Genomic DNA, 26,946 nt, shown 5'->3' on the forward strand with positions numbered 1-26,946 from the left:
TGTATAATGGATTGTAAAGAAATTCGTCAGGTTTTTATTTTGTAGACAATTAATCTGTATTTATAGCGTGATGGGATGACAGCACAATGATGTGTGTGGTATCCTCGGAAAGCTCTGGTCCTGCACTTTCATATGATATGTGTGGCATTTCTGTACAACCCTGCATTCGTGAGTAATCCATCTAAGAATAATGTGTGTGCAAAGCTGTATGAAAGCTGCGTCGATCAATCAAGAGTACCAGAATTTTCTTTTTTAAATAATTGTTATTATAGAGAAGAGAGAGTCACTCAATCACCTTCCATCGGTCCTCCCACGTACTTTCACCGCACAAATGAAATGGTTTATTTTTATTTTCATTTTATTCATTCATTTAAGTCGGGAAAAAATACCGAGGTCATGACCTCGGTGTCCTCAATGGTAGTTACGGCCTTGGCTTCAGGTTACGCTTCAGAGGACAAGATGGCTCATTTCTCTTAAGGCTTATTTCCTTGCTTCTTCTCTCCTCGCATCTCTCCCCCATGTCTTATGAGGGTGGAGCTAAGATGTGAGGAAGAGACACGAGTGAGAGAAACATAGATGTGAAATCAGGCATTGAGATAAAGCCTCCATTTTAGCACCTGTGTCTTTAGCGGTGTAGGCTACATCATATAAACACTTGGCAATAGCGTGCCTGGAGCAGATAACCATACAAAGAAATCCAGCACGAACTGACATCAGCTTGTAGTCAAAGTAGAAAAAAGAGCTTACATTTCCTTCATAATATGAAACTGAAGCCATGTTTAATATATACTTCCATTATTGCAGCATTATATACACATGGATACGCACATTTGGAGCTGTTCCTGGTGAAACAAAAAGGATCTTACTCTAAAAGGTCTTTCACTGTAGGGATCCTTTCTATAATGTTGCCAGACACTTAAAATTTCAATCTGAGCCTGTCAGTGGCAAAAAAAGCACTTTTAGTGGATGTAAAGTGAGTGCACAAATGCCCACAGGATTACGTTGCAGCTTGTTTAGCCGCTCTCTTCTGTTTCACCTCTAATGACACTGATGGATGAGGGTGAGTGTGATCCAAAGTGTGCTTTGTTGCATTTGTAACACCACCCAGCAGGAATGTCACAGTATCCTTGAGTGCACGTGTACATCACTGCGGCAAGTTTTGAGGTTAAACCACTGGAGGTCAGCAAAAACAAGATTTCCAGGGGTGGTAAAGTTACTCCACTCATGACCAAAGTCTGTTTTCAGGTCTTCATTATTATCTGTGCAACAGTCAGCTCACTGGCCATGTTTTTGTGCCTTACAGGTTCAGGGAGATAATGCAGACCAACGAACCCGAGGTGCAGGAGGTGTCCGGCCTGTTTCGTTCTGTCCTCCTTGAGGCTTTGGATCACTCAAAGGAGGAGGAGGAGGCCCAGCGGCTCGCCCGCCAGTGGAACAACAAACGTGCCATGAGCATGTCTCTCATTAACTTCAGATCCCGTATCAAGATCAACCCGTTCGGAAGCACGGTGGGCCTGACGACCACCGTGGCCGAGGGGGCGGGGCTGAGCGACCTCAAAACCGTGTCAGAGGATGTGGAGAGGGGCATGGAGAGGTCGCAGAGGGTGTGGAGCATGCCTGACTTCAGATACAAAGGAAGTAGCAGCAGTAAGGTTGTCTGATGTGAGGTGTTCACGGGACAGTGATGGTGGGACAGATGCTGATCTCCAGGACACCTCTGCTGCAGTATGTCCACTTTGCACCAGACGAGGCGGGATGAATCCCACAACCCTCCTACTCTTGTCAGTATGAGACCAATCAGCATTTGATCCTGCTTTACCTGGACAGGTCAACATCAGGTGTTTCTCTCAGATCCTCTGTAACTTGAACGCACTCTTCTTGGACTTGAAACACTCCTTACTTTGCGTGAGATTATTGCCTCCTGCTGTGATGCCTCTTATATTTGTAGACATCGGCATCTAAGCATTGAGCGCTGTTTACTGTAGGCCAGGTAGGGATATTTATGTATTTTATTAAAGGCTTTTTGGATAACTGAATGTTGCAGGAGCACATGAAATGCATTTGTGTTGTTACATAACCCAACTCAATGATCCTTAAAGACAATGTTTTTCATGAGATTTATGTATAAACGGTATGTATAAATTGTCAGTAAATGTCAATACTCAACATGAACGTCATTGAGAGTGAGTCACGCTCTCTTTCTACAGACTGCTCTTTGTTTCCTCCCTACAGCACAACAATTCATCATCCAAGGTCAGCAAACTGAAAGCTTTCCTCCGCCTCTAAGAGAGCGTCAGAAAAAGGAAAGACGCAAAGAAAAAATGACTAAAATGTTAGCAGACCTTTTCGAGTGATTAAACTCTTCCCAGCAGTTTATTGCTGTTTCTTTTCTGTTTGTCACACATCAAAATTCACAGTACACAACAAGTTTACTCCATCGTCCATGTAAAGCGTTCGGCTGCGTTGACACAGGGGGACTAACGGTGACTGTATTTTATATTTCAATTTAATAAAATGGCTGATGTAGAAACAAGATTTATGACAGAGTTTGGGGGGAATGAATGTTACGAATAAGACATACAGTTACTATCCAACAACTCTGAGTCGACTCTCATATCATTTTGAACAAAATGTACACATTAAAGGAATACCACCCACAAAATGACTATTTATATATCGATTAGTCATGCTGTGAGACAATACATTTGTGAAGAAAACTTTGCTTTTCTCACATGCCTTCACAGAAAATGGCAAACATACTGATTTATTGTCGACTGGGGACCTTGTGGGCGGCACGGTGGTGCAGCGCTTAGCATTGTCGGGTTCAAACCCAGGGTGGGGGAGCCCTTCTGTGCATGTTCTCTCCATGCCAGCATGGGTTTTCTCTGGGTACTCCAGCTTCCTCCCACAGTCCAAAGACATGCAGGTTAATTGGTGACTCTAAACTGTCCGTAGGTGTGAATGTGAGTGTGAATGGTTGTCTGTCTCTATGTGTCAGCCCTGTGATAGTCTGGTGACCTGTCCAGGGTGTACCCCGCCTCTCACACAATGTCTGCTGGGATAGGCTCCAGCCCCCTCGCAACCCCAAACAAGATAATGTAACAACACAATTCAAACGTACTAAAACCTTACAGTCAATAACTGAACTTAGAGTGAAACAGATTTACGCTCTCCTCAAAACAAGACCCTAATACTACGTTGTTTGTTTTTAGAATAAATGCATGTGTTCAGGAAATACTGAGCATTCAACTAGATAAATAAGACTTGGATTATACTGCTGGAGTTGTGTGTGTGGCCCCCAATCAATCAAAATATTCACTGTTTTCCGTGAAGGCGTGCAAGAAAAACAAACTTTTCCTTATGAATTCTAGGTAACACAACATGACTAACTGATATACAAATGGTCATTCTGTGGGTGAAGTATTCCTTTAAATACTATTTTATCAGTACACAATGAGAACGATGTGGCTCCCACAGCCAACATTTACTGTGGAAGCATTACAGTTACTTATCTACAAAAAAAGTATGGGCAGTCCTACATGTAGTACAGTTGACATGAATGACTGACAGAACCAGCAGGTAAACAAAAAAAGAAACTCATGTTACACATCAAAGTCTGTTTACAGGTGTTGGGGAGCACTACTGCATATATGAGTAAAAGTTCGTAGAGACTTCTGTGGCTGCAGAGGGAACTGCGCGAGAATAATTGCATCAAGTGATGTCACTTGGGGCTGAAAGCTGATGTTTGAAAATAAAAAAAAAATCTGAGGGCATTGAGTTAAACAGAATTTATCAGACCTATGTAGCTGCTCATTTCTGCTTCGGCTAGCAGCTTGTGGCTACTCTTACCGCTACTACCATGACACACCAGAATTTCCAGTCAAACTATCGGTAGTTGGAGTTGCAGTGTGGGTATTGTAGGCTTCAGGTTTTGACAAGGAAAAAGACAATATATCTGGTCCATTGTGAGTCCGACAATGTTGAAGGAGTAAGATGCTCGATCGGTAGAACACTCTTTGAAAGGGGTGAGCATACGTTCAAATCACAAGCAAAGCTGAAAAGCTGGTGGTTACTGGCCTCATCTGACGTAGGTTACATCCACACTGAGATGGTTTTTGTTTTAAAACAACATGACCATTGGTGTACACTGGCCATATGCATACTGGTGGAAACAGGAAGCAGACTGGTTTAGGACTAGAGGTTTCTTTGCTTGGATCAATGACGAGATGGAGCTGTTACTGAAAGTAGCACATGAGCACAAGGCGTTCAAGATGGCGGAAGACAGATTGGGCAACATATCACTGATATTAGAGCAGCACTGGGATCATTATCCACTGCCAGAGGAAGCCATGGCGACGGGAGAGGAGTGACATAATCACAAAAGGTATGTGGACCTAGCTGTAATGTTCTGGCTTGACACATCGTGACTGATAAGACCCATTTGGGAAGTGAACGTGGGCGTCTGCGTCATCGATTCCAAAAATCTGTTTCCACCAGTCCAGACTGACACGTAAACCCAGAGTTTTTAAACTAAAATGAGGTCAGCAGTAGTTATGCGTTTTAAAATGAAAACGTATTAAGGCCAAAACACACCAGTGGCAAACGCTGCACGTCACAAAATATGCCCCAGTATTTTCTATGTCCAACTCTACACCGGCGGTGGCTAGACATGACACGTGACGTGCTAGAGTGGCACTTCACACCACTGTCCTATTTCAAGCCTCGCTGCCCCCAGAATTATATGCTCTCTGCGTGTACATACCAGCTCCCACAACAGCTCTTTTTCCCTGCTCCTATAGCTGCTCGACTCCTCTCCTCACCACGGATGTATAAGGAGTACTGCAGCTGTTGCTGTGTTTTTTTGTGACAAAGACTGGATGAGGAGAGCCTCGTTGCTGATGTCACGACATCTCCCAAGCTTAACAACCCACAATCCCGTCATTATAAAGACAATGGCCAAAAAGATACTGTCTGGCGATCGGCTCTACGGGTGAGAAATGAAGTTTAATTACGAGCTCTCCACACTTGATTTTAAGCTAATGCAAAGGAGGAAGAAGCACAGATCTTTCAGTAAAAGTAGTAGAGGCCCTAGTGTGTTCTGGCCTTTAGTGCAGATGTAACCGTAGTTGATTAAAGATAAAATGGTCGATTACATTGCTCAACATAAACACTTCTCATATTACAAAATCTATAAGACCAAGCTGAAGAATTGGCCACCTAAACAGTAGCATGATGACAATTAAGCTAGTGGTCTGAACGCATCTCACTTCCCTACAAGAGCTACAGCTCCTTCACTCTATCGGGCTCGGTGCTGCCCCTGTGTGTCGATTCAAGTCGTAATCATCGTCTCTTTCTCAGAAAACTCTTCACTGTTGTTCTCCCAGTAGGCCGGAGTTGTTGTTTCCTGAGTTCTGCTGTCCAAGCCCGGGCTCCACCACTGCTGTAAACAGTGGCATCACAGGGTAGAGTTCAAGAACTCGAGAAGCTCTGCTCGATTTTTATCCCGCTGTGACAGACAAAAAAAGGGAAATATAAACCATCCACAAACTATACAGATACACTTGGTTGCTTACTTGATGGAAGAGATGTGAGATTACCTGTTTGTCTTTCTTCGACTTCTTTACTTTCATCTTTATCTTCTTCCCTGAAATCATGCTGTACTTGCCCTTTTTCTTGTCCTTCAAGTACTGAAAGAAAAGCAAAGCTAAGTTTAAAGGGACTTGTTTTAAGAGCTGAGTGAAATTAATTGAATGGAAGTCAAAAACAAAATGGTGACACTTAACTGGAAAGGGTAAGAGGGATTAGAATAATGTGAAAGATGTATTTTTGGTCACACAGGTGAGAAGATTATTTTTTATCTGATGGGACTTTAATCTGCAGTTACCTTGGAGATCTGTACAGGTCCTGTGTTTTCTTCTCCTTTTGATTTCTTCTCTTTTTTGCGTTTGTGTCGCTTCTCTTTCTTCCCTTTCTGCTCCACGACACAAAACAAGTTGGACTCAGTTTTCAGCAGTGTTCAGTAATAAAACATTTCAGTCACCTCAAATTATAAACACGTGAGATACAATGCACAAGATTACTTTTTTGTGTTGTTTCTCCTTTTTCCTTTTCTTCGACTGCTTTCTGGATTTACTGCGGGAGTCTGAAAACAACAAAACACATCAATGTATATTTCAATTAATCAATTCATGGATATTGGCACAGTTATGATGATACACTTAGATATAGTGTGTGGATTTACAAAACACAAAATTTAAAGGCAGACTTTAAAGATACACTTACCGCTACTGCTAGAGCTACTCCGACTGCGGCTGGATGAGCGTGATGAACCCGATGAAGAAGAGGACGATGAGGATGAAGATGAGGAGGATGAACTAGAAGAGGACGATGAGGAAGACCTACTGCGGCTACGTTTACGCTTGCTTTTTTCTTGTCCTGAATAAACAGAAGACAGACAAAAATCTAGATAAACCTTCTTTTGTATTTGTGCAGAGAAGATGACATCTTGTTAAGACCTCATGCACTGATGATATTACTTTAGACCTATGTAACAAATATTCCCCCTCGGTTCCACTATACAAATATAAAAATACAACTTTGAAACAAAGTTAGGGAGTGACAATTAGAGGAAGAGACTGGGAAAAAGATCATCAGAAAAAAGATTAAGAGAAAAAACAGGAGTAAAACCAGTTAACAATTCTCTTTGACGTTACATGCACACAACATTTAACAAGAGACAGTGGTGAAAATGAGAAGAAGAACAGTAACACAGTCAATGTGGCTGAACACCACCTAAGTATTTAATGTGACGGGGAGTTTCAAGTGTCAGCTCTTGCCTGTGCTCCTTGATCTCCTCCTTTTTTCTGTTTTGTCGCTGGAGCTGGACACTCTGCACTCCGCTTTCGTTGACTAGAAACAAAGAAAAAATATTCATGCCAAATGTATTTGAGTGTGACTGCATCCTGAATGTGATGGGAGATGTCTGTTTTTATTGAAATCTGGAGTGTGTTGCGTTCAGCCCTGAGAAAACGTTGCAAAGGGTGTATTTAGGCTGAATCTGAATACACAGAATTTACCGCATTTTCAGACTCGCAAACTTTCCAGCGAGTTCTCGGGAAGTCTGGGAGTGCCAAGGACTGTCCAAGTAAACAATGCATCCAGTCCACAGAGACAGGGACCTCAAGCGGACTTTCTGCAGACTTTTAGGGAGTCTAGGGTGCAGACTTCACTGGACTTCATTGATTTAATTGCTCACAATTCATTGCAAAACAGATGCAACGTTGTAGCCGACCAAGAAAACAGAAGTTCTGAACTGCTTAAAACAGTTACTGAAGCCATTAAAATGCTGCTTGAATCATGTGGGCCAAAATAATATTGAACCACATCATGATACAGAAGTGTGTGAAAAGACTATAGAGGTAGTCCAAATGCATTTTGTTATTGCAGCCTAACCCTATAGACTGCACGATGCCAAATACATAGGCTACAAAATTGCTTCAACTTTATTGAATAAACTTGATGTGATTGCTCAAACATTTCTGCAGCAGCGAGTGACACAGACTTGAGGGCCGACTTTCAGCAGCTTGCAGTCTCTGCCCTCGCAGACCTTTCGTGATGGCAGCGAGTGAACACGTCACACTACGTACGACTGAAGTCCACGAGGGCTCAGTCTGCATGTCCAGAGGATGGACGTTTGGATTTAGCTTTAAGCAGAACCAGTGGTGCTTTGATCACCCTGTTGTGTTACATGAGCACTGAAACGAGAGCAGCTGAGCTGAGAGGGCCATAAGTTCTTTTCAAAGAATTTTTGAACCTACTGAAATAAGTTTAAAAATGTGTTTGACAATACAAAATAAGTCTGACGTTACAGTCGCTGCCCTTGCCTTCCAGAATAGCAATGAACACCCCAGTCCAGTGAAGGATAGTGTGGAAACTGTGGTTTCAAATTACAGTGACTCAACATTTGCCTGGCATCTCAGGATGACAAGGCAACCACTTAAGGTGAAGGATGATCCACCTCTTAACTTCGATACTGTGTTACAATCTACACAAGCTAATCATTTTATCATGAATTCCAAGCCTATAATTATTGCTGGTCACTGTTGTCTTGTTATGATATTGAAGTTTTATGTAAAGGACTAAATTGGAGTAGAAGAGTTAATGAAAGTGCCCGTCCACAACAATACCTGCAGAAGCAAAAGATACAAATATGTCTTAAAATCACATTGCAGACCACGTCATTTGAATATCCCTACAGTACATTCACTGGTTATTTTTTAGCAGCCTTCCTAAAGACTGCAATTACTAAATGACATCTAGACGGACTTAAATAAGCTCCAGATTAATATGCTTGTGCTCTTATTATTGGAGATGTCCTGACTTTGATGAAAAATGAACGTGCAAACAATACAGTTGCTTTTGTGACTTTATTTCAATGTTAAGATATTTACTAACCTATAATCCCCACAATGTACATAGCAGAATGTGCATCAGATTGTATACAACAACCATTACAGCAAGATTTGTGTCACCTTATTTGACCGCTTCATAGGGATGTAAAAACTTCTGTAAACTTCTTAACCTTCTACGCATCTTTTATAAACTGGTTTCTATCTTTGTATTAAGATAAGGCTTCCCAGTGTGTAGAGGTGCATCAGATTACAGAGGTTCGCTGGAGGAGGGCCAGCAAAGATTTCCCTTCCCTCCTAAATTAGGGCAGTTTGGTCAGTGTATTCTAGTTGCACCCTAAGATCCTGAATCCATATATGAAGGCCAATGTATAGTATAGACGGCCCAGCACCACAATCTGCCTTATAGATCCTCTGCTCTCTTTTTGGTTGCTGACAAACCAAGAGAGATCCAGGGGTGCTGCATGCACGTCGCTGCTGATTGGGTTTCACCTCTGACACACCCACCAAGCGAGAGAAAAGGTACCTCAATGCCCGTTTTACATCATAGCGAGTTAACATGCTGTTCAATTGGAAACCGTATCATAACAGTGCACACCGTTCACAGACTGAACGCGCCCCTGATCCGCGCTCCGTTAGGAAGGCGCTAGTTACACACTGCAAAGCTACACATAACCGTTTAAAATGGTCAACCGAATGCATGTAACCGTGGCTTTGTTAAACAAAGTCTGGTTACACACTCAAAGAGAATGAACCTTACTTGTCCTTTCTCTTGTGCTTAACGCTACACAAGGCTACGTTTAGTAAGCTAAAGCTAAACTGCGCTTTATGCTACTAAATAAGCTAACGTTGGCGGAAGAAGAGATGCTGTGACGTTACTCACCATGGCGACGGTGAAACGCAGTTAATATATCAGATATATCTAGACACTTCAACCGCTGAAAAAATGGCTAAATGTATTTTTATTCGCAGTTATCTCTCGTAAATTAGCATTAGCCGGCGCTCTTCGGAGACATTTTGTATCCCATGATGCACCGCTGCTAGCTACGTTGAAAACAAGGGGAAACGGCCGACAGCTCGCGCACAGCACAGCGCCTCAAGCGGTGAGGAGAGACACAGCATGTAAACTGATGCTGTGTGCACCACCACGACTTGTTGAACAGGTGAGTTAAAGCTGTAAACTAAAAGATAATAAATAGTTTCTGCTCGAAGACTTTTATCTTTAGCGACCTGAAAATGACCATAAACCCCCTGGGAAGAATTTAAAAACGTCTCCTGTCATGTTTCTGTCCCGACTATAGACCTAGCATTACCGTTGTTAACATTCGTTTATTATCCTAGTAAGTTAGGTAACGTTAGCTAAAATGAATACAGTCCAATACAGCAGCTCGCCAAAAAATAATATCTTCATAAAAGTTATGACGGTCAGGATTTGTTAAAATTGCTGGAGAGAGAAAGACTAAACACTAAGGTCATTTTGGGATTGTCTACCCTAATTAGCATAATATAAATGAGGTGACCTAAAAGCTAACGTCAGCATGCTAATCATATCTTTCACACGTTGGCTAAGCTAATGTTACCATGGTGATCATCTCAGTTTAGCTTGCTAGCATGCTTCATTTGCTAATTAGCTGACCCTAGGTTTTTAATATGATATTTTACTGATTGAAAATATATCAGCTAGTATTAGTTTTTTTTTTTACCATAAACAAATATTGATGATGAAAGTTATAATTTAAATTATAATAAAGAAACACAAATTTTGATAAAGATCCCTTAAATCTGTAGTACAATGCCCTACATATGGGACATGAATAATAAACCTGACATTTCTTTCTGGTGGACAAATTATGTAATGTGACCCCCATTTAAATAATCTCAAACATATGTTTCTGGTTATTAGTTAGCAAATTTGGGAAGGTTACTTTTGAAATCTAATACAGACGGCACGGTGCTGCAGTGGTATGAATCGTGGTTCAAACCCAGGGTGAGGGGTTCGAACCCAGGGAATTTTCATGGTCTTCCCGTGTCAGCGTTGGTTTTCTCCTGGTACTCCGGCTTCCTCCCACAGTCCAAAGACATGCAGGTTAACTGGTGACTCTAAATTGGCCGTAGGTGTGAATGTGAGTGTGAATGGTTGTCTGTCTCTATGTGTTGGTGACCTGTCCAGGGTGTACTCTGCTTCTTGCCCAATGCTAGCCGGGATAGGCCAAGAGAGGTTATGGGAAATGAATGAATGAATGAATGAATGAATGAATTGGTAGTTACCATGTTAAAATGTAATGAGTAATGTAACCTTTTTAATTACTTAATCTTAGCAATCACTATATTTGAATACTTTTGGATGACTTTTCTAACAGATGTCTGAAACTGGGCTGTAAAGCTGAAAATGTCTGAAAATAGGCTATACTTGCATTCCTACAAGCCAAAAAGGTGCAAAGCAACAGAATGAATGTTTTATTCTACATATAAACTTTTTACCAATAAGAATATATCCAAATGTACCCCATTTGTAATAACCAACATTTTGATCAGTAGTTGTAATTTGATTAAAAACTGTAATTGATTACAATTACATTAATTGTGTAATTTAATTACATGTAATAGTTACATGTAACTAGTTACTCCCTAATACTGATATTTTGACATTATGCTGATACCATATATTGTGATAAACTACTGTTAGCTGATGCATTGAGCTCCACAAATTAGTGCGAAACACAAATTACAGCTCATGCTTATAGTTATGTTATTCATTATGCAGGTATTTGGTCATAAACCAAAGTATTTTAGATACATTTTGTCCTACTGGTGGTGCTAGAGGAAAAATCAGAAGATCACCAAAGTTAGTACAGTCAATCTAGAGAAGGGCATGAATGTCTCAACCAAATTTCATTGAAGGCCATAAAATAGTTCTTTGGATATTCCACTCAAAACCTGAAATGTCAGCCTGCCATGACTCTACATCAAAAGACAGGGAATCACCAGCATGAATATCCACTAATGTAATGCAAGATATCATGAGTAAGTTATGACTCACTGAATTGGGCCAAGTCACAATCAAATGTAAGGAAGTTATTAGACTGCAGTATTTCTACAAATATCTACAGGATTACTACCACAAAAACACACATAAACACTGGTATCATACAAAAACATATTTATTATGACAGTATTAGTATATTGTACAAATATGAGCACATACCCACTGTATAAAAATACAAAATCTCGATGTGTTCTGGGCATCATAAATCATTTGACAAACAAAAATATTGATTAACATTACTGTGTGTGTAGTCAGTTCCATTTAGCCCTGCAGTCATATGTTTTAATGAAACCTGTCCTTCTGCACTCCAACACCACGCAGCTCGAAAAGATATTGAGAGGCAAGAAATGGCTGCTCTCATATCTGCTGATATATGAAGGAGGTTTGTTGCAGGTGTGATGGTTCAAAGCTCAAAAAGTAGAATTCAACAGTCGCTCACCAATAGAGAAAACTGGTCAAAAAGATATAATGGTACAATAAAGATGGTTTAAATGTTTATTTATTGTCACATTTGCACCTCATATAAACGCCAGACATTTAATATTCATCATCATGTGAGTTCCCGTTGAATTCCTTTTTAAGGCATAGCAGGGCTTTGATAAAACTGACCATGTCAATCCATTTAAAAGACAAAGTGTATGTACATGTAAGAATACATTGGATGTAAATAGAAAGCAGACAAAAAAAGAACTTCAGCTTGTCAGGTGACAACCAATCTAATGCTAAATGTGTTCATCCTCATTGCATTACACAAACTGTACAGCTGCCCTCAGATAGATAGAAAACGATCAGGAGGCGAGCAACTTAGGCGTCATTAGTAACGTATCATGCGACTATCCCTGCCCATGTCAGAGCCTCACTGCTGCTTTCACACAGTCTGACTCCGACTCCTTGCAGAAGGACTGGGCTCCAGTGAGGTGACGTGAAGCGGCAGGTCAAAGCAGGTTTAACCCCTCTCTTTGACCTGAAAGCCTCGGCAGAAATACAGTACATGTGCCAGACGTATGGAAATATAAGAGAATGTATGAGGAAAAATAAACATGCTAATATCTTAAAACATGCTATAATGTTTTTTTCAATAATATAAAAATGAAATAAAGGAAAAGCTTATGGAAGTGTGTCAACAATGAATCTATAGTGCGACCCACTGTGTCTATGAAATGACTGATCACAGTTTTCAGTGTAAATAAATCCCTGAAGGTCCCTGTTTCAAACTCTAAATGGGATTAACCAAATATTCATGTATGTTTTGGAGACTCTGCATGTGAAACTTCCACTGTGCATCCTAAGTACAAATTTACTATAATGGAAAAATACACTGCTGTATCTATAAAATATCTTTGCTTATAAAACTTTTTGAAAATTGACTTGTGCTGGCGACTAGAGCAAATCATCTGTTGTTTTAATCACATGAATATAGTTGACAAATTGATGTCTGCAGATATGATGTAGCTGATTAATGATCCTTGGTCTCTAGCTCAGTGGACGGTGAGCAGATATTTAAACCTCTGCTTTGTTCTTTGAGTGATCGGCGTGAGCCAAGCTCTCCTCGTTCTCCTCCTCCTCCTCGGGAACCTGGAAAACATGCAGTCCAAATTATTTGTGTGTAGCCTAATAAAAGAGACCTAAATATGGGAGTTACCAGCAGAGGGTAAAACAAAGAGTACTAGAGAGTTGGAATTAACACAGGAAGAACTGAAGCCTGTCTGATAAAATTTTGATTGTAATGACACAGTGAACAACATTCATCTAATATGATCCCAACTAGGGATGCACAATGTTGGATTTTTGCCGATATCTGATGTGCCGATGCTTTCCAACTCATTTTGGCCAATGTATGCACACATTTTTTCCACCTACCAACAGAGAACGTCAAGTCTCTCCTGTAGTGGAATGAACATATTGTTATGCCTACTCTTATCGTGATGGCCCACTGGCAGATGCAGACATAAACAGGGCTGCAACTAACAATCATTTTCATTGTCGATTAATCTGCCAATTAGTTTCAAGATTAATTGATAAGTTGTTTGATCTATAAAACGTCAGATAATGAGTGAAAATGTTGATTAGTGGTTCCCAACGCCTAAGAGATGTCCTCAAATGTCTTGTTTTGACCACAACCCAAAGATATTAATTTTACTGTCATAAAGAAGTAAAGAAACCAGAAAATATTCACATTTAAAAATGCTGGAATCAGAAAATTGTGACTTTTTCTTCCTTAAGAAAATGACTCAAACAGATTCGTTAATTATCAAATTAGTTTGCAATTGATTTAATAGTTGACAACTACTCATGAAATCGTTGCAGCCGATAAAGTACAATGCTTTTCATAATGTATACATTCTCTGGGCAAAGGAAGAAAACTGCTTCGACTTAGGTTACAGGTAAAACACGCCATTATTATTTTCATGAAACATTTTCGAACAAAACTGTTGAATTTATCCTACTTTACCAGACATGGATGGTGTTAAAGTTGCATTATTAAAGTTGTATCATATCTACAGAAATGTTCATGTCGATTGACGCCGATGTTTCATTATAAAGCCTTAAAGATATTGATGACTCCCTGATTTTTTTGTGCATCTCTACTCAAAACCACCAATTTAAAATCTTACAAATATTTGGCCTCTGCATCTATCACTTGTGATGTCTGGCAGTCAGACAACTTGAGGTAATATTTATGAGGAATGGGGTTTCTTACCTCCCAGTAAATAGAGTCGTCGAAGCAATTCTGGTCTGGAGGCTGGCCCAAGAACGGCAACTTCATTATTAAACCTTGAAGAAGAGAATGAATTGTTTGATCACTCAGCCCTTTTGCTAAATCACAAGGCCCCGAACCTTTCTTCTGGTACATGACAAACCTTGTGCTCAGGAATTTGACTGTTATGTTACATTTACGGTGTAATTTTTCATGTCCACCCACCTGTAACAGCACCTCCAATCACAGCGAACCCGAGGGATGAAGCCAAGGCAGCAGCTTGCATGGCAGCACTAAATCTGAAGAGGAGGCGGAGGAGAGACAGGAATGTAAGAGCTGACATTTAACCGACAGATAAAATTACCTCAAAGCTACAATATAGTCATGTGTGTGTATATATTTATTATGTAGTGTGTATGTAAGATTTGTGGTGAGTAAAATGGTCCTTACCCCTCTTTTTTCCCCAGACCCACAGCTACAATACTCGCCACCCCGCCCAGGATGCCAGGCATGCCGTGCAGATTGTGGACACCGCAGGTATCTTGGATGCCCAGGTTGGATGCCAGGATTGGCTGCAGAAGAGAAAAAAAAGGCCTCTTGTTGCAACCAAAGGAGTGTGTTTTAAAATGTGAAATGTGCATTTTGATTTAAAAAAAAATGGGCATGAACCTTTATTTTACCAAAATATGTAGGATTCAATCTAGAAATTGATCATTTTTGGCTGACAGAGACATTTTTTTGTTTAACATCAAGAGTTTTGCAGCTAATGAGTATATTTATTATTGATAAGTTGACTTAATAGTTAAAAAAGGTCAACAAATTGTAGATAGTGCCATGGTGACATTTTCAAATAACTTGTTTTGTCCAACCAACAGTCCAAAAGTCAATTATATTAAATTTACTATCACTGAAGAGTGAGAAAACTATAAAATGTTCACATTTGAGAAGTTGAAACCAGGGATTTTTTTTTTCAATTTTGGCTTACACAGTACTTCAACGATTAATTTATGGGTAATCCTTTACATGGACACCTCTTAAAGAATGATAACTTAAAATCAGCCATTTTTATTCTGCACGGGAGCTTTGACTTCAACTCACAGAAAGGAACTTGAAGCCCAGGGTAGAGATGATGCCAGCCACAAATCCAATCAGCATTGCCCCAAACGGCCCAATGGCCATGTCAGCACATGATCCCACAGCAACGCCACCAGCCAGGGTGGCATTCTGAATGTGCACCTGTTGTTAACAAAGATATAAAAGCCAATATACTATAAGTGATATTTATTTAAAGCTCTTGAATTAGTGTTATTGTGGATATTAAAGTTATCTGACCATGTCCAGTTTTCCTTTGTGCTCCACGAGGCTGGAGATGGCATAGGCAGAGAGCACACAGGCAGCCAGGGAGAGGTAGGTGTTGATCACTGCTGTGAGCTGAGGGAAGCCCGGGTCAGCGATGGCAGAGTTAAAACTGGGCCAGAACATCCACAGGAAGACGGTTCCTGGAGAACAGGGTGATTAAACAAAAACAGCATTTGTATTGATTCATCTTGAAAATCTCATTCATGTCAAGTCACACTGCATATTAGAAACTTATAGGTTTTAAGGATTCATCATAATTTTCCTTGATCTGGATTGGTACACAGCTGAGGTCAATATCACTGAACATCAGCACTGTTATTTGTGTCCACTAGATGGCATAAGTAGTACATGTGCACGAGGCCATTGAAGAACCAGTGAGTGAAGAGTCACAGCCAAATAAAACACATCACTGCTGTAAACAGATGACTAATACATTATATTATTTTTAAGTGTAACCGGCTCTTACCAATCATAGCAAACAGATCCGAGTGATAAACAGATCCGTCATTCTCATGCCCGTTCCTTAAACCTGGCCTGTAAAGCACTCGAGCCACTGCCAGGCCGAAGTAGGCTCCGTAAGCGTGGATGATCATGGATGCTCCGATGTCAGTAGCCTGTGAGAGAAAAGGTGACACAGTTCAATATAATCCAGTTTACTCAGTGAATGTTCCAGGTCACAATGCAGTTCATCAATGCCGTCTCGTCAACGCAGTCACAAGTCACTGTGTACTTACTCTGAAGACTATCCCCACCAGATGTTCATTGATGGAGAAGAGGGTGATCTCCAGTATAGTCATGATGAGGAGCTGCACAGGGCTGGTTTTACCCAGAACGGCTCCGAAAGAGATCAGAACTGTAGCTGTGCTGAAGTCTGCGTTGATTATTCTGCAGGATGTAGGAGAAAACAAGTCTTTAGGAACACAGAAGTTACAGGATAAAGTCATTTTCCAGAGCTGCTCAGTAGGGTTGTAAATCACAAGTTTCATCATGACACGATATTATATCAGTTCTTTGGACTATGATACGATATTTGCTGATATCACAAAGTCTGCCATGATATGACTTGAGAAATTCAGAATATGTTTAGATGTTTTCACTTTGCATTGCTAATATTGGATTGTTGATCAATGAATCAGTAAATTGCCCCAGATCGACGTATCTTTACACCTCTACTGCTCAGCAGCCAACACAACAGGTCATTGGTTTATTTAACAGCTATTAAGCCGGTGATGTATATTTAAAGGTCCAGTGTGTAGGTTTTAGTGGCATCTAGCTGTGAGGTTAGAGAACTGACAACTAAAGCAACCATTAAGGCAAAGTACAGTGGCCAATGTGAAAATGCAAATGGTCCTTCTCAGAGCCAGTGATTGGTTTGTCTGTTCTGGGCTACTGTAGAACAACATGGTGGACAGTACCATTTCTACAAGTAGACGCCTCTAAATCCTACACACTGGACCTTTAACTGCGTAAAAGTTATTCAGGGGTTTATTGAAAAACAATAAGTGCCAAAAAAGACATTCGTACTTGAGGATGCTGACTTTGATCTTGCCATCGTCCAGGTGCCAGATGCCCTGCGTGAAGAGGCCCCACTGCAGGCCGAAGGCAGCCAGGAGCAAGTTGACGCCCACGCTGCTGAACCCGTATCTCTTCAGGAAGGTCATCAGGAACCCGAAGCCAATGAAGATCATGACGTGGACATCCTGAAACACTGGAGACGTGAGAGAAGGGAGGTCAGTTGTGTTGTTGATTCGATGACAGGGCCCTGCTTTGGCCTCAGCTGAATTTGGACATGAAATTAAATCAGATGAAATCCTTTCAAGATACGCTGCCCTCAATTTGAAATTAGCTGAGACGTTGCTTGAAACGGTGGTATTCTTTTGCCTTTGTAGTGTAAGTGATTGATTGAGCAGTTACTGGACTTGACAGGAGTCATTTCCTTCCACAGGGGCTGTTTTGTCAGCCGTGACCTGTTAGCTGGAAAAGCAATTCAATCACATTATGAATGGGATTATGGCAAAATGCTGCTGTTGTTCCTGTTGTTGAGTTTGCCGCCCCTTGCTGTTTCTATTAAGTGCATATGATCCTAATTGTTTAGCACACTCTTATCTATTAGTCTCAGTATGACAAAGACAGCAGGGTTTGGAATTTGTTTGGATCACATCCCATGTTTCACTATCAGCACATGGTGTTGTCTTTAAATTCTCAGCACTGGGAACACACAAAAAGGCAAGCTTCTTAAGAAGAGACACTCTATAAATCTGGGTTAAGGCCAGCTAATTTGGGGGGGGGGGGGATTTACGCAGAGCTGGGCCACCCCACCGAGAGTCATCATCCTGACAGGAAGGGGGACTCCTGTTTCCTTAAAACCTTTAAGCTTCATATGATGAGCCCCTTGTGGAAACACCGTGTGCACAGGCTAAGAAACAATGTGCTTCATTTCCTCACTGTATAATGAGAATGAAGGTAGCCGCTATTGTCTAGACCAGTGGTTCCCAACTGGTGGTCGCGGTCCAAAAGTGGGTCCGGGATGGAATCTGAATGGACTGCAGGTGTTTCGCAAATGTGTCAAGTTTGTAGAAAACACTAAATTTTTAAGTGCAGTGAATTTCCAGCACAGAGCTTTTATTTTGAAGGGCTGTGTCCTGCTGCAGAGGAAGTGACTAACGGTCAGCAAACTAGCTTGAAGACAGGGTAAAATGCAAGAAGGTATTAAACTGTGCAGACCTTAGACTAATGACTAAGGAGAAATCTGGACCCGTGGCTGGACCAGTTGGGAACCAGTGGTCTAGAGAGCATTATTATTTTTCCCCAAGAGTGTTCCGCCCAGTTACACCCTACTTTGCTGTGATTGGCTACTTTTATCTTTCAAATGGGAGCCATTAAATGCAGCTTAGTGTAAGATTAACACATTTTTTTTTATCTCATTTGTGAAGCTCCTTTTAGTCCCCATGAGGTTGCCAGACAACCAGCTGAGGCTAGATGAAGTCAGCATCCAGCCAAGAAATAGTCCTGCACATAACCCACTGTGAAACTACAACATGTTGTCTTTACCCTTAAGTTTTTGAATGGATTAAACAAACAAGATATTACACAACTAATAAGTGAGCTTTTGAGTTGCTGCAAAGTGGATTTTGTTCCAGTGTGCTGAGCTAGGCTCGTTGTTTTCCCCTGTTTCCAGTCTTTGTGCTATGCTAAGCTAACCAGCTGCTGGCTGTAGCTTCATATATGACACAAACATGAGAGTGGAATCAGTCTTCTCATCTGATGCTGTGTTCACACTACGAGTGACACAGCAACAGGCTACAAGTCATTTCAGTGGAAGATGGTGACATGAAGCCACAAACTGAATCCAAACACTTGTCGCTGCTGCCGGGCGTGGCACGCTACAAATCAAAGTTAAGCTGGCTTTAACTTTTTTCAGTGCTTCAATGGTGCGACGATGCGTCAAGCAATCATATAGTTTGTTTCTAGCTGTGGTCCTGTGTTATTGAGGTCACTTAGCTGACGCTATGCTAGCTTTCTGTGCAGTGCGGTACACATTAAAATGGGGCTCAGGCATTGATGAAATATAGATATATATTTTTGACCAAGTGCAAAGTTAAGTTGGCGTTCAGTCGAGGTGCTTTGTGGCAAGAAGCAGACACACACAAACCCGTGACGATGTAACTATGTAACGACTGCTTGAGCAACACTTCAACAGAGACTCTGCGGTAGCACGCGGTTGCGTTGTCGCGCTAGTGTGAACACAGCATTGCTCTTGGCAAGGAAGTCAGCCTTGGCTATGATGAACTGTTTTCAGTCAATATTCTGTATTAAACAGAGAATGGGGTGTGGTTAATAGTCTAATGTAATCCATCAATGTTACCATGGCAGCCATTTTAGCATAGATATTAAGATCAAAATCATTAGCATAAATATAGCGATAGCACAGGAGCAGGATTTTATCTCTATCTCCTACGCTTGAAAATGAGAATCCTAATGAGACAAGGGTCATCATCAGACCATATATATTTGAGCGAATGGCTCTTATTTTGGGTGACTGATGACTGATGAGTGGTGAAATGTGCGCTTCTTGCACACATCTCATTACCTGGCAGATTAGCGAACGGCTGAGCATTGAGTTCTCTATGGATGCAGAATCACAATGTACCAGCACAAGCTTGGAGGGTGACATATAGTCATACGTCATCTTCCCGTTTTAGCAAAAAAAATAATTACTTTACTTTGAGCCAAATTTAAGTTTTGTTGTCAAAAAATATTTGGCAAATTGTGTGTCTAATCAACATTGTCAGGAAACTCAAAGTGATTTGGGCTTTAAACATCCAGTTTTTATCCATTGTAGAATGAGTGCATGTGTTTTTTTTGGTTTGTTTGTTTTATTGACAAACCCCTAACATAGGCATTGGTGCCTTGCAGTTACTAAAGACAATGAGCTATTAAACACTTCACAAATTCTGTTTTCCACCCATGTCTTTTCTCCACTTATTGAAAGAGAGAATGAATATTACACATCCCAAATATTACAAATATTTCTGTTTGTCTGCTTGAAGCTGCTTTTTCATTCAGCACAGAAAGTCACACATGCACTGGTTTAAAATGCAGCAGCTTTAGAATGATCGACTAATGAGGGAGATTATATTCACCCACACCTATTTTCACAAACAATATTTACATATAGAGTATGTCAGCACATTTTCAACACGTCCTTTGGAAAAAAGTGAAACATTAAAACTGCTTACTTGAGGCAGAATCCAAAGATGCCACAATTTGAATACTGTTTTTTTTTTTTACTGGGTTTCTGTATGTGCTAAAAATCAGTATACTCAGACAGATGTTCTACTGTAGGCTGCTTTAATCATTAACCAACCTGAAGGACACAGTTGCCTGGCTGCTTACTTGTAAACAATTGTGAATTTTAAGGTTAATAATAAGCTTTTAAAAATCCTGATGTGTGTTTTTCTAATGCTGCGTAACATGTGGTCAGCATTTCGCACACTGGTATCAGCAGCAGCAGCAGCAGCGAGTTGAGGTGTAAATATCTGATTTGGCTTACGTCCATCGAGCTGGTTTGATGAAAAAAATGTGTTTGCTCTCCAACTTTGCACTCTGACCCTGTCCCATTCTCACCCAGGACATAGACTTGCTTTTCTGGTAGTAGGGGCTTCTAGCGAGCGGTGAGATAGAGGATGGGGAAGAGGTACGTTGGACAGCAGCCACAGCGACTGGCACCACGCCCAGATGTTAGGTAACGCTCAGTAATCTCAAAGAACTGGGTGAGCCAAGATGAGAGAGGGAGAATCCCCTCAGGACCTACTGTACTGCAGACTGTAGTGGAGTGATGCAACCGGTGCAGAAACATGAATTATTTCATTTTTTTTAAATGCTGGAGCAACACATTTCCTTGCCTTTGATGTTTTCATTCTGCAAATCAACCCCTAATGTAGATAAAATTACTTTAAGAGGGTCCTCATCAGAAACATATGCAGTGTTTTGTCATATCATACAGCCAGAATTTGTTCCTGTCACTTACTGATTGATTTGAGTTGCGATATCTTTAACTCCAGCCCACATTCCTCTGCTTATTTGTCTTCCTTTGATCCTATAAGTACAGATGTCTGGTATGCGTTGAACGCAGCTGCAAGCCTGCACGTCATCCAGGCGCATTTTAGTCAGCATAATTGAAATACATTTACAGAAGTGTCATTTAACATCTCATAATGGCAATGCTGCATTGTTGGCACATGTAGTTATAATTTAAAAAGTGCTTATTGTTGCTTCACTTGTTGTTGGCTTCACTGTGCAGAATGATGTCCACCAGAGTTTTAAACTTAGATTATTAGATTATCATTAGTTTGGAGGCCAGTCGAACAGTGGACTTTTCAGTGAAGTAGGAGACCTCTTGTGATGGAGCAGATGTGCTTTTTATGTGTTTCATGGGAAAACCATACCAGACACAGATTGTTATTCAAAGCTAAACATGCCTGGAGAACATCGTAATTCATATGTGTAACAAAAAGTTAAGAAGAAACCAAATTAATGATAGAAATACCGAGGAAGACGATATTGCAAGGCATGTTCTATGCTATCTGAAGTCAATGATATGCCTAATGGTGACCGTGGAGCTAATCTCTATGGGTCACACCTGCCCCACCCAATCATGAGCAGCCACCAACACAGTAAAACAGCAGTTTGTAGTTGCGACTATCTTCATTCAGATAAGTTGTCAAGTTATCAAGATACAGAGAGACCCGTCAACTGTTTAAACTAAGTAGTTTAAAGGGAATGATGCTTTTAAATCCTCCACTATCAGCATCTGTCTGCCTTTTTTCATCACCAGTCTTTGTTCTTTCATTATCTGTGTTTGCCACATTGATTTAAGTCACATGTGACCTCCACTGTATGAGACCTGACACTTCTCCCTGCAGGATCCTCTTGGACTCCTCAGCTGCATGTGTATGAATAGACGTTCTGATGGGTGAGAATGTGACCCCCGTGACTCCTCTTATTGCATTCAGCAGACCTTGGAAACGGACCTCTGTTTGCAAGTAATTGGAAAAATTTCACCCTTGAAATAGAATTCACATTATTCCAATGAAGGAGAGGCGGCCTTTTATAGTTCACTCGGCACTACAAAGTTCAAGACTAAAGAGCTGAAGCTTGATATTATGGAAGATTTGTAGGTTTGTTCCTTTTTAAAAAGGAGACATAAACCTTGTTTTAGCATTTTCCCTGACACTTCTAATTTGCCATGTCCTACTGAATGTCAGCAGACCTTTCCCCTGTTAGGTGTCAGAAAGCTTAGCAGGATATTTATCTAATAAACATGTAATAATCCATGATGTTTAACCTCTTCAAAAGCAGTCTAGTGACCAGACATTAAGGCTTTACAGCAGCAGAGCATCCCTCAGAGGGCAGCAGCAAGTAGACTTACTGGGGTAGAGGCTCATAGGCTGCGGCTTCGCATGGTGAGTCTCATTGGAGTGTGCGTCGTGCCCGTGACTTGATTTCCCGTCATCATAGTCCACAAACACTGCAAACAGAATGATGGTGATGAGCTGTAAAACCAAGGCCACGATGGGAAACTTGAACCTCATGTTGGTGGCGTACGCAGGCATCTTGAGACCAACTCGGGTTATCTCTCACAGTCTGACACACACTCAGTGACTCTGTCTGTCCCTCCCTATCTGTCTTTTTTGGGGGGTAGTGCCGTGTGAAGGGAGGCAAGAAAGTGGTGTCTGGTTTTAAACTGATGCAGGTTTCACAGTGACCAATGACAGAGCAGAAGACTGGGGCCTGGGCGGTGAACACCCCCCTCGAGCACTTTGCTGACGGGGATGGGTTTCCTCTCTAGATGTTGGAGGGGAAGAAGCAAAACACAAACATAATGACACTTGGCCAGTGAACAGACATGAGAGAAATACTTAATGACTGCTCCCTCCCACTCATTTTTCACTGTCAGAAAGTTTTGATTGTTGATTTGTTGACTTAACTGAATGTGTGGACTGGGGCATTTCTTTCATGTCTTCCATTATAGGAAGAAAACTATTTAAAAAAAATGTAAAAAGAAACGTCTATATGAAGAGATATTTTCTATTTAGAACTGTAGATTGTTCAAGAAAATATACAGTAGCTTTCAAACAATAAGTGTTTTCTTTTATCTGCTCTACTGAACACTGTTCCTCTTTCTTAGTGCACAAGTCTTTAGACTGTTCCCTTGATAATAAACGATTTTGCAGTTTTTTAACTGATGCACCTGCAGTTTCAGATACATTACTGAAGTGAAAGTAGTAATACAACACTGTAAATAATACTGAATTACAAGTAAAAGTCCTCCAGTTTTGTTTTACATAGGTAAAAGTACAGAGGTAGCAGCAAAATTTATTTAAGTATCAAAAATAAAAGCACATTGTTATGGTGAACAGACCTGTTCATTAAACTAATCCATTCATGTATAAGCAGCGTTTAATGTTGGAGCTGACTGTTTTCTTTAAATACTTAAGTCTGTTATAACGCTGTATATTTTGTAAATTCATCACGTCTCAAATTAGACTTTATATGCAGTTATAAACATAAACATATTAATTGATATTAACATTTAATACATGATTTTAACACTCCATAATTTAGTTTTAAGAAGCTGGAAGTGTTTATTAATGCATTTGTCAACTGTAACTCCTCCTGCAGGCACCCGTAACTGAAGACTGGTGTACAAACTGATAATTAATGAAAAATATAGCAAAACACAGCTGTAATAATATAAAATATTAATGAATTCTGTACATTTATAAACACTTTAAACTGACTTTATATCTGCTTAAAACTACATTATCGCGTCTTATAAACAGTGTTTGAATATTTGCCTTTAAAAAGCGTGTGTGTGTGTGTGTGTGTGTGTGTGTTGGGGGGGTTACTTATTGAACTGTATTATTATTACACACAGTAGCCTAAGTACTAGTACAACAAAATGCCGTTTAGCATCTAATCAGAGGGTCCACACTAGTAGCTGAAGTGCATGAAGACATATGTAAAGAGAAACTAATTGGAGTAAGATTGCATGTGACTATGATTGCATGCTATATAAAAATATTGATATATAAATATACAAAAATTCTATTAATGTACAGTACAAATTAATGCAGATATACACCAGACTGGCATTGCGTCATTAAGCACCAAACAACAAGGCCACGCCCCTTTTTGGGGGACAGAATCATGCCGTCACTGAAGGAGAGAAACAGAATATGCCAATAAGCTGTAGTGTAGTGGCTTAATGAATGGGTCAGTGAGGTACGTTGAGCATAAGCCAGAGTTTCCATGTTACAAAGGTTCATGGTTAGTTTGGTAAATGGCCAAATGATGCTGGTGACAGTTACTACTGATGGATAGCGAACGTTAGCTTAAGTGGGAGGCTGCTGCAGTACAACCTGAATGTATAGCAGCATCAGACCATTGTCTCCAACTAAATCTCACACAGAGAAAGATCAAACAGTTGGATATTACAGACAACACTCAGCTTAACAATACCTGGTGATTTAATTGAATATGTACAAATGTCCAGATAAGCAAGTCAAGACATTGATGCACTTAGACGGGGTAAGACTGAAGCACATGTCAGCTATCAACCTCGATTTATTAAGGTATCATGAACACTACAGTTCAGACACGGTCACAAAATAATTTTTAGATGTGTCCATAAAATAAACATTTTTAACCAGAAATAAATGCACACAAACTTGTCAAAATTATAATGCAAGCACACATCAAATGACACTGTCATCTATATGATCTTTGTGTTTTCTATCCCCCTAAAAGGAGCGCTGCCAGTCTGATCCATTCAACACACACTGTAGATACGCATGGTATTGCTCATGGGGCCCGGCCCTCTCGGGCTGTGAGTTGGAGCCAGGGAGCCCATTTACATCATGGGGGTCTGCGTTGGGCGGCGGGTGGGCGGGCCTTCCTGCCCCGCCCATCTGGGGTGTGTCTCTGGCTCTCTGGGGGTGCTGGCCATTGCCGCCCCGGGTCCTAGGGCCTGCGTGGTGTCCTGCGGCCTCTGCGGCTCCCTGGGTGTGGGGTCTGGGCGCTCCTGCGGCCTTGGGGTGCCTCGCCGCCCGCCTTCTCCCGCAGGGCTGGGACATTGGCCCTTGTCCCTGGTGATGGTTTTCATAAACACATTGGGAGGGTTCAAATACACGCATGCATGTTCGATACTTCAGCTCCGTGACGCATCGCAAAGAACCGATGAGATCACTCGAAAGGGCCTCAGTTGCTTCTCAAACCTACCACACTGCGCTGGCAACTCTTCTCCACAATTGGGCTTTCCTCCACCACCAGGACTCTCACATTTCTGGTGTTCAGTATAGACTTCTCTTTTGTTTTTTTTTGTTTTTTTCTTTCTTTATTATACATTTATTTGTTTATTTTTGGTAATCTGTATGGAACATAACAACCTCAAGGCCACAATACATCAGCTACACTGCCTGTTCCTCCTGTTTTTTTTGTTTGTTTGTTTGTTTTTTCTCCTTCTTCTCCGCATGCACTGTCGCTATATAACTCAGGACTTAAGCACCTGTCCCTCTATCCCCCCTGCGTGTCCCTTACTTTCCCCTTGACGCACTATGTTGTATCACGGCCCTCTCTGGCTCATATTAGGAAGTTTTTCCAATTAAGGCTGATAGGCTAGTCTCCAGGGAGGGTGGGTGACGGTCACAACCACGCACAGTATGGGTATAAAATACTTGACTGCAAGATTAACAGTGCATCTTCATAAAAAGCTTACACCCTTTTGTGGCGCTAAGCTACGAAGACTAATGCAGACAGGTGGAAAAAATAAATAAATAAAACAAAAAAAAAAAAAAACAGTCTTTCAGAGAAAGCCCTTTGAGACTCGGCTGGACTACTGTAATGCACTTTATATGGGGGTTAGTGAGTCCTCCATTGCTCGTCTTCAACTGGGGCAGAACACTGCTGTCTTTTAACTGGCACAAGAAAGTATGGGCACATTTCACTTATTTTAGCTTCACGCCACTGGCTGCCCGTCCATTTTAGGATTCATTTTAAAATTCTTTTATTTGCTTTTAAAGCCTTAAATGGTCTTGCCCCACCCTACCTCTCTGAGCTGCTGCACCCCTACACACCCAGTCGATCTCTCAGGTCAGCTGACCAGCTGCTCCTGACAGTGTCTAAAGTCAGGCTTAAGCTCAGAGGGGATCGAGCGTTTGCTGTTGCAGCACCAAAACTTTGGAATGAACTGCCACTGCCCATTAGACAGACCTCCACACTCTCTCATTTTAAGTCTTCTTAAAACCCACCTCTTTTCTTTGGCTTTCGAAACCATGTAGGTTGTTGTTTTTATGTGTATGCAAATTTTTATCATGTGCGGGCAGTGTACTTTATTTTATATTATTTTATTTTATTGCTTTTATCTTTTTTATTGGATATTTTATCTTTTCGATCTTATTCTTATTTACTGGATTTTAGCTTGTTGTGCAGCACTTTGGAAACCTTGTGTTTGTTAAAATTGTGTTTTATAAATTAAGTGGATTGGATTGGATTGAACAACGAAGCATTGAGCAAGTGTACACGTGTGTTTTTCACTACCACTATACTGTGGTCAAATAGAAGTCATTAGTTTGTTTACTGGGTTCTGTCTATAATAATTTGGTATGCAACGATGAAACAAATGCTAACATTAGCTTTGTAGCTAGCTAACAGTGTGTTGGGATTCACAGGACCACAGATGATTTATCATTTGGTAAAATCATCACTGATTTCAAGGCTTTTTCCTCTGCATGCTCTTTGTCTTCAAACAAAGAGAGCTAAGTGGCACCCATCTCCACAAGAGGTCTCACCTCACACCTCAGTAAGACTCAAGTCCCAAAACTTGTTTGGACAAGACCTTTTACAGTGACATGTGACTCTGTGATGTCACAGGC

The 26,946-nt window shown here is 40.8% G+C and overlaps 3 protein-coding genes across 4 annotated transcripts in view; 1 reads left to right on the forward strand and 2 right to left on the reverse strand.

The window, feature by feature from the left end:
* Positions 1-2,374, forward strand: part of rd3 (retinal degeneration 3, GUCY2D regulator) — a 13,659-nt gene extending 11,285 nt beyond the window's left edge. For both annotated transcript variants that reach the window (XM_050057762.1, XM_050057763.1), the window contains exon 3: positions 1,304-2,374. In XM_050057762.1, the coding sequence (XP_049913719.1) occupies positions 1,304-1,661 (358 nt within the window). In that variant the 3' untranslated portion in view covers positions 1,662-2,374. The remainder of the gene's footprint in view (positions 1-1,303) is intronic.
* A 114-nt stretch (positions 2,375-2,488) lies between these two features.
* si:ch211-22i13.2 (uncharacterized protein LOC553945 homolog) lies at positions 2,489-9,471 on the reverse strand. Its single transcript, XM_050057764.1, has 7 exons — positions 9,292-9,471; positions 6,837-6,909; positions 6,283-6,435; positions 6,081-6,142; positions 5,885-5,971; positions 5,598-5,687; positions 2,489-5,506 (listed from the first exon to the last, which is right to left on the reverse strand). Exons 1-7 carry the CDS (start codon positions 9,292-9,294, stop codon positions 5,456-5,458), a joined length of 519 nt encoding a protein of 172 aa, XP_049913721.1. The 5' UTR covers positions 9,295-9,471; the 3' UTR covers positions 2,489-5,455.
* Positions 9,472-11,553: 2,082 nt separating this feature from the next.
* rhag (Rh associated glycoprotein) lies at positions 11,554-22,722 on the reverse strand. The gene is made up of 10 exons (XM_050057760.1): positions 22,443-22,722; positions 17,036-17,219; positions 16,246-16,396; positions 15,978-16,125; positions 15,485-15,651; positions 15,251-15,388; positions 14,603-14,724; positions 14,378-14,451; positions 14,156-14,229; positions 11,554-13,029 (listed from the first exon to the last, which is right to left on the reverse strand). The coding sequence occupies exons 1-10, from the start codon at positions 22,624-22,626 to the stop codon at positions 12,955-12,957; spliced, it is 1,317 nt and encodes a 438-aa protein (XP_049913717.1). The 5' UTR covers positions 22,627-22,722; the 3' UTR covers positions 11,554-12,954.
* Between the last annotated feature and the right edge of the window lie 4,224 nt (positions 22,723-26,946).

This window comes from Epinephelus moara, chromosome 12, assembly GCF_006386435.1.
Source record: "Epinephelus moara isolate mb chromosome 12, YSFRI_EMoa_1.0, whole genome shotgun sequence".
In the NCBI taxonomy this organism is placed as follows: Eukaryota; Metazoa; Chordata; class Actinopteri; order Perciformes; family Serranidae; genus Epinephelus; species Epinephelus moara.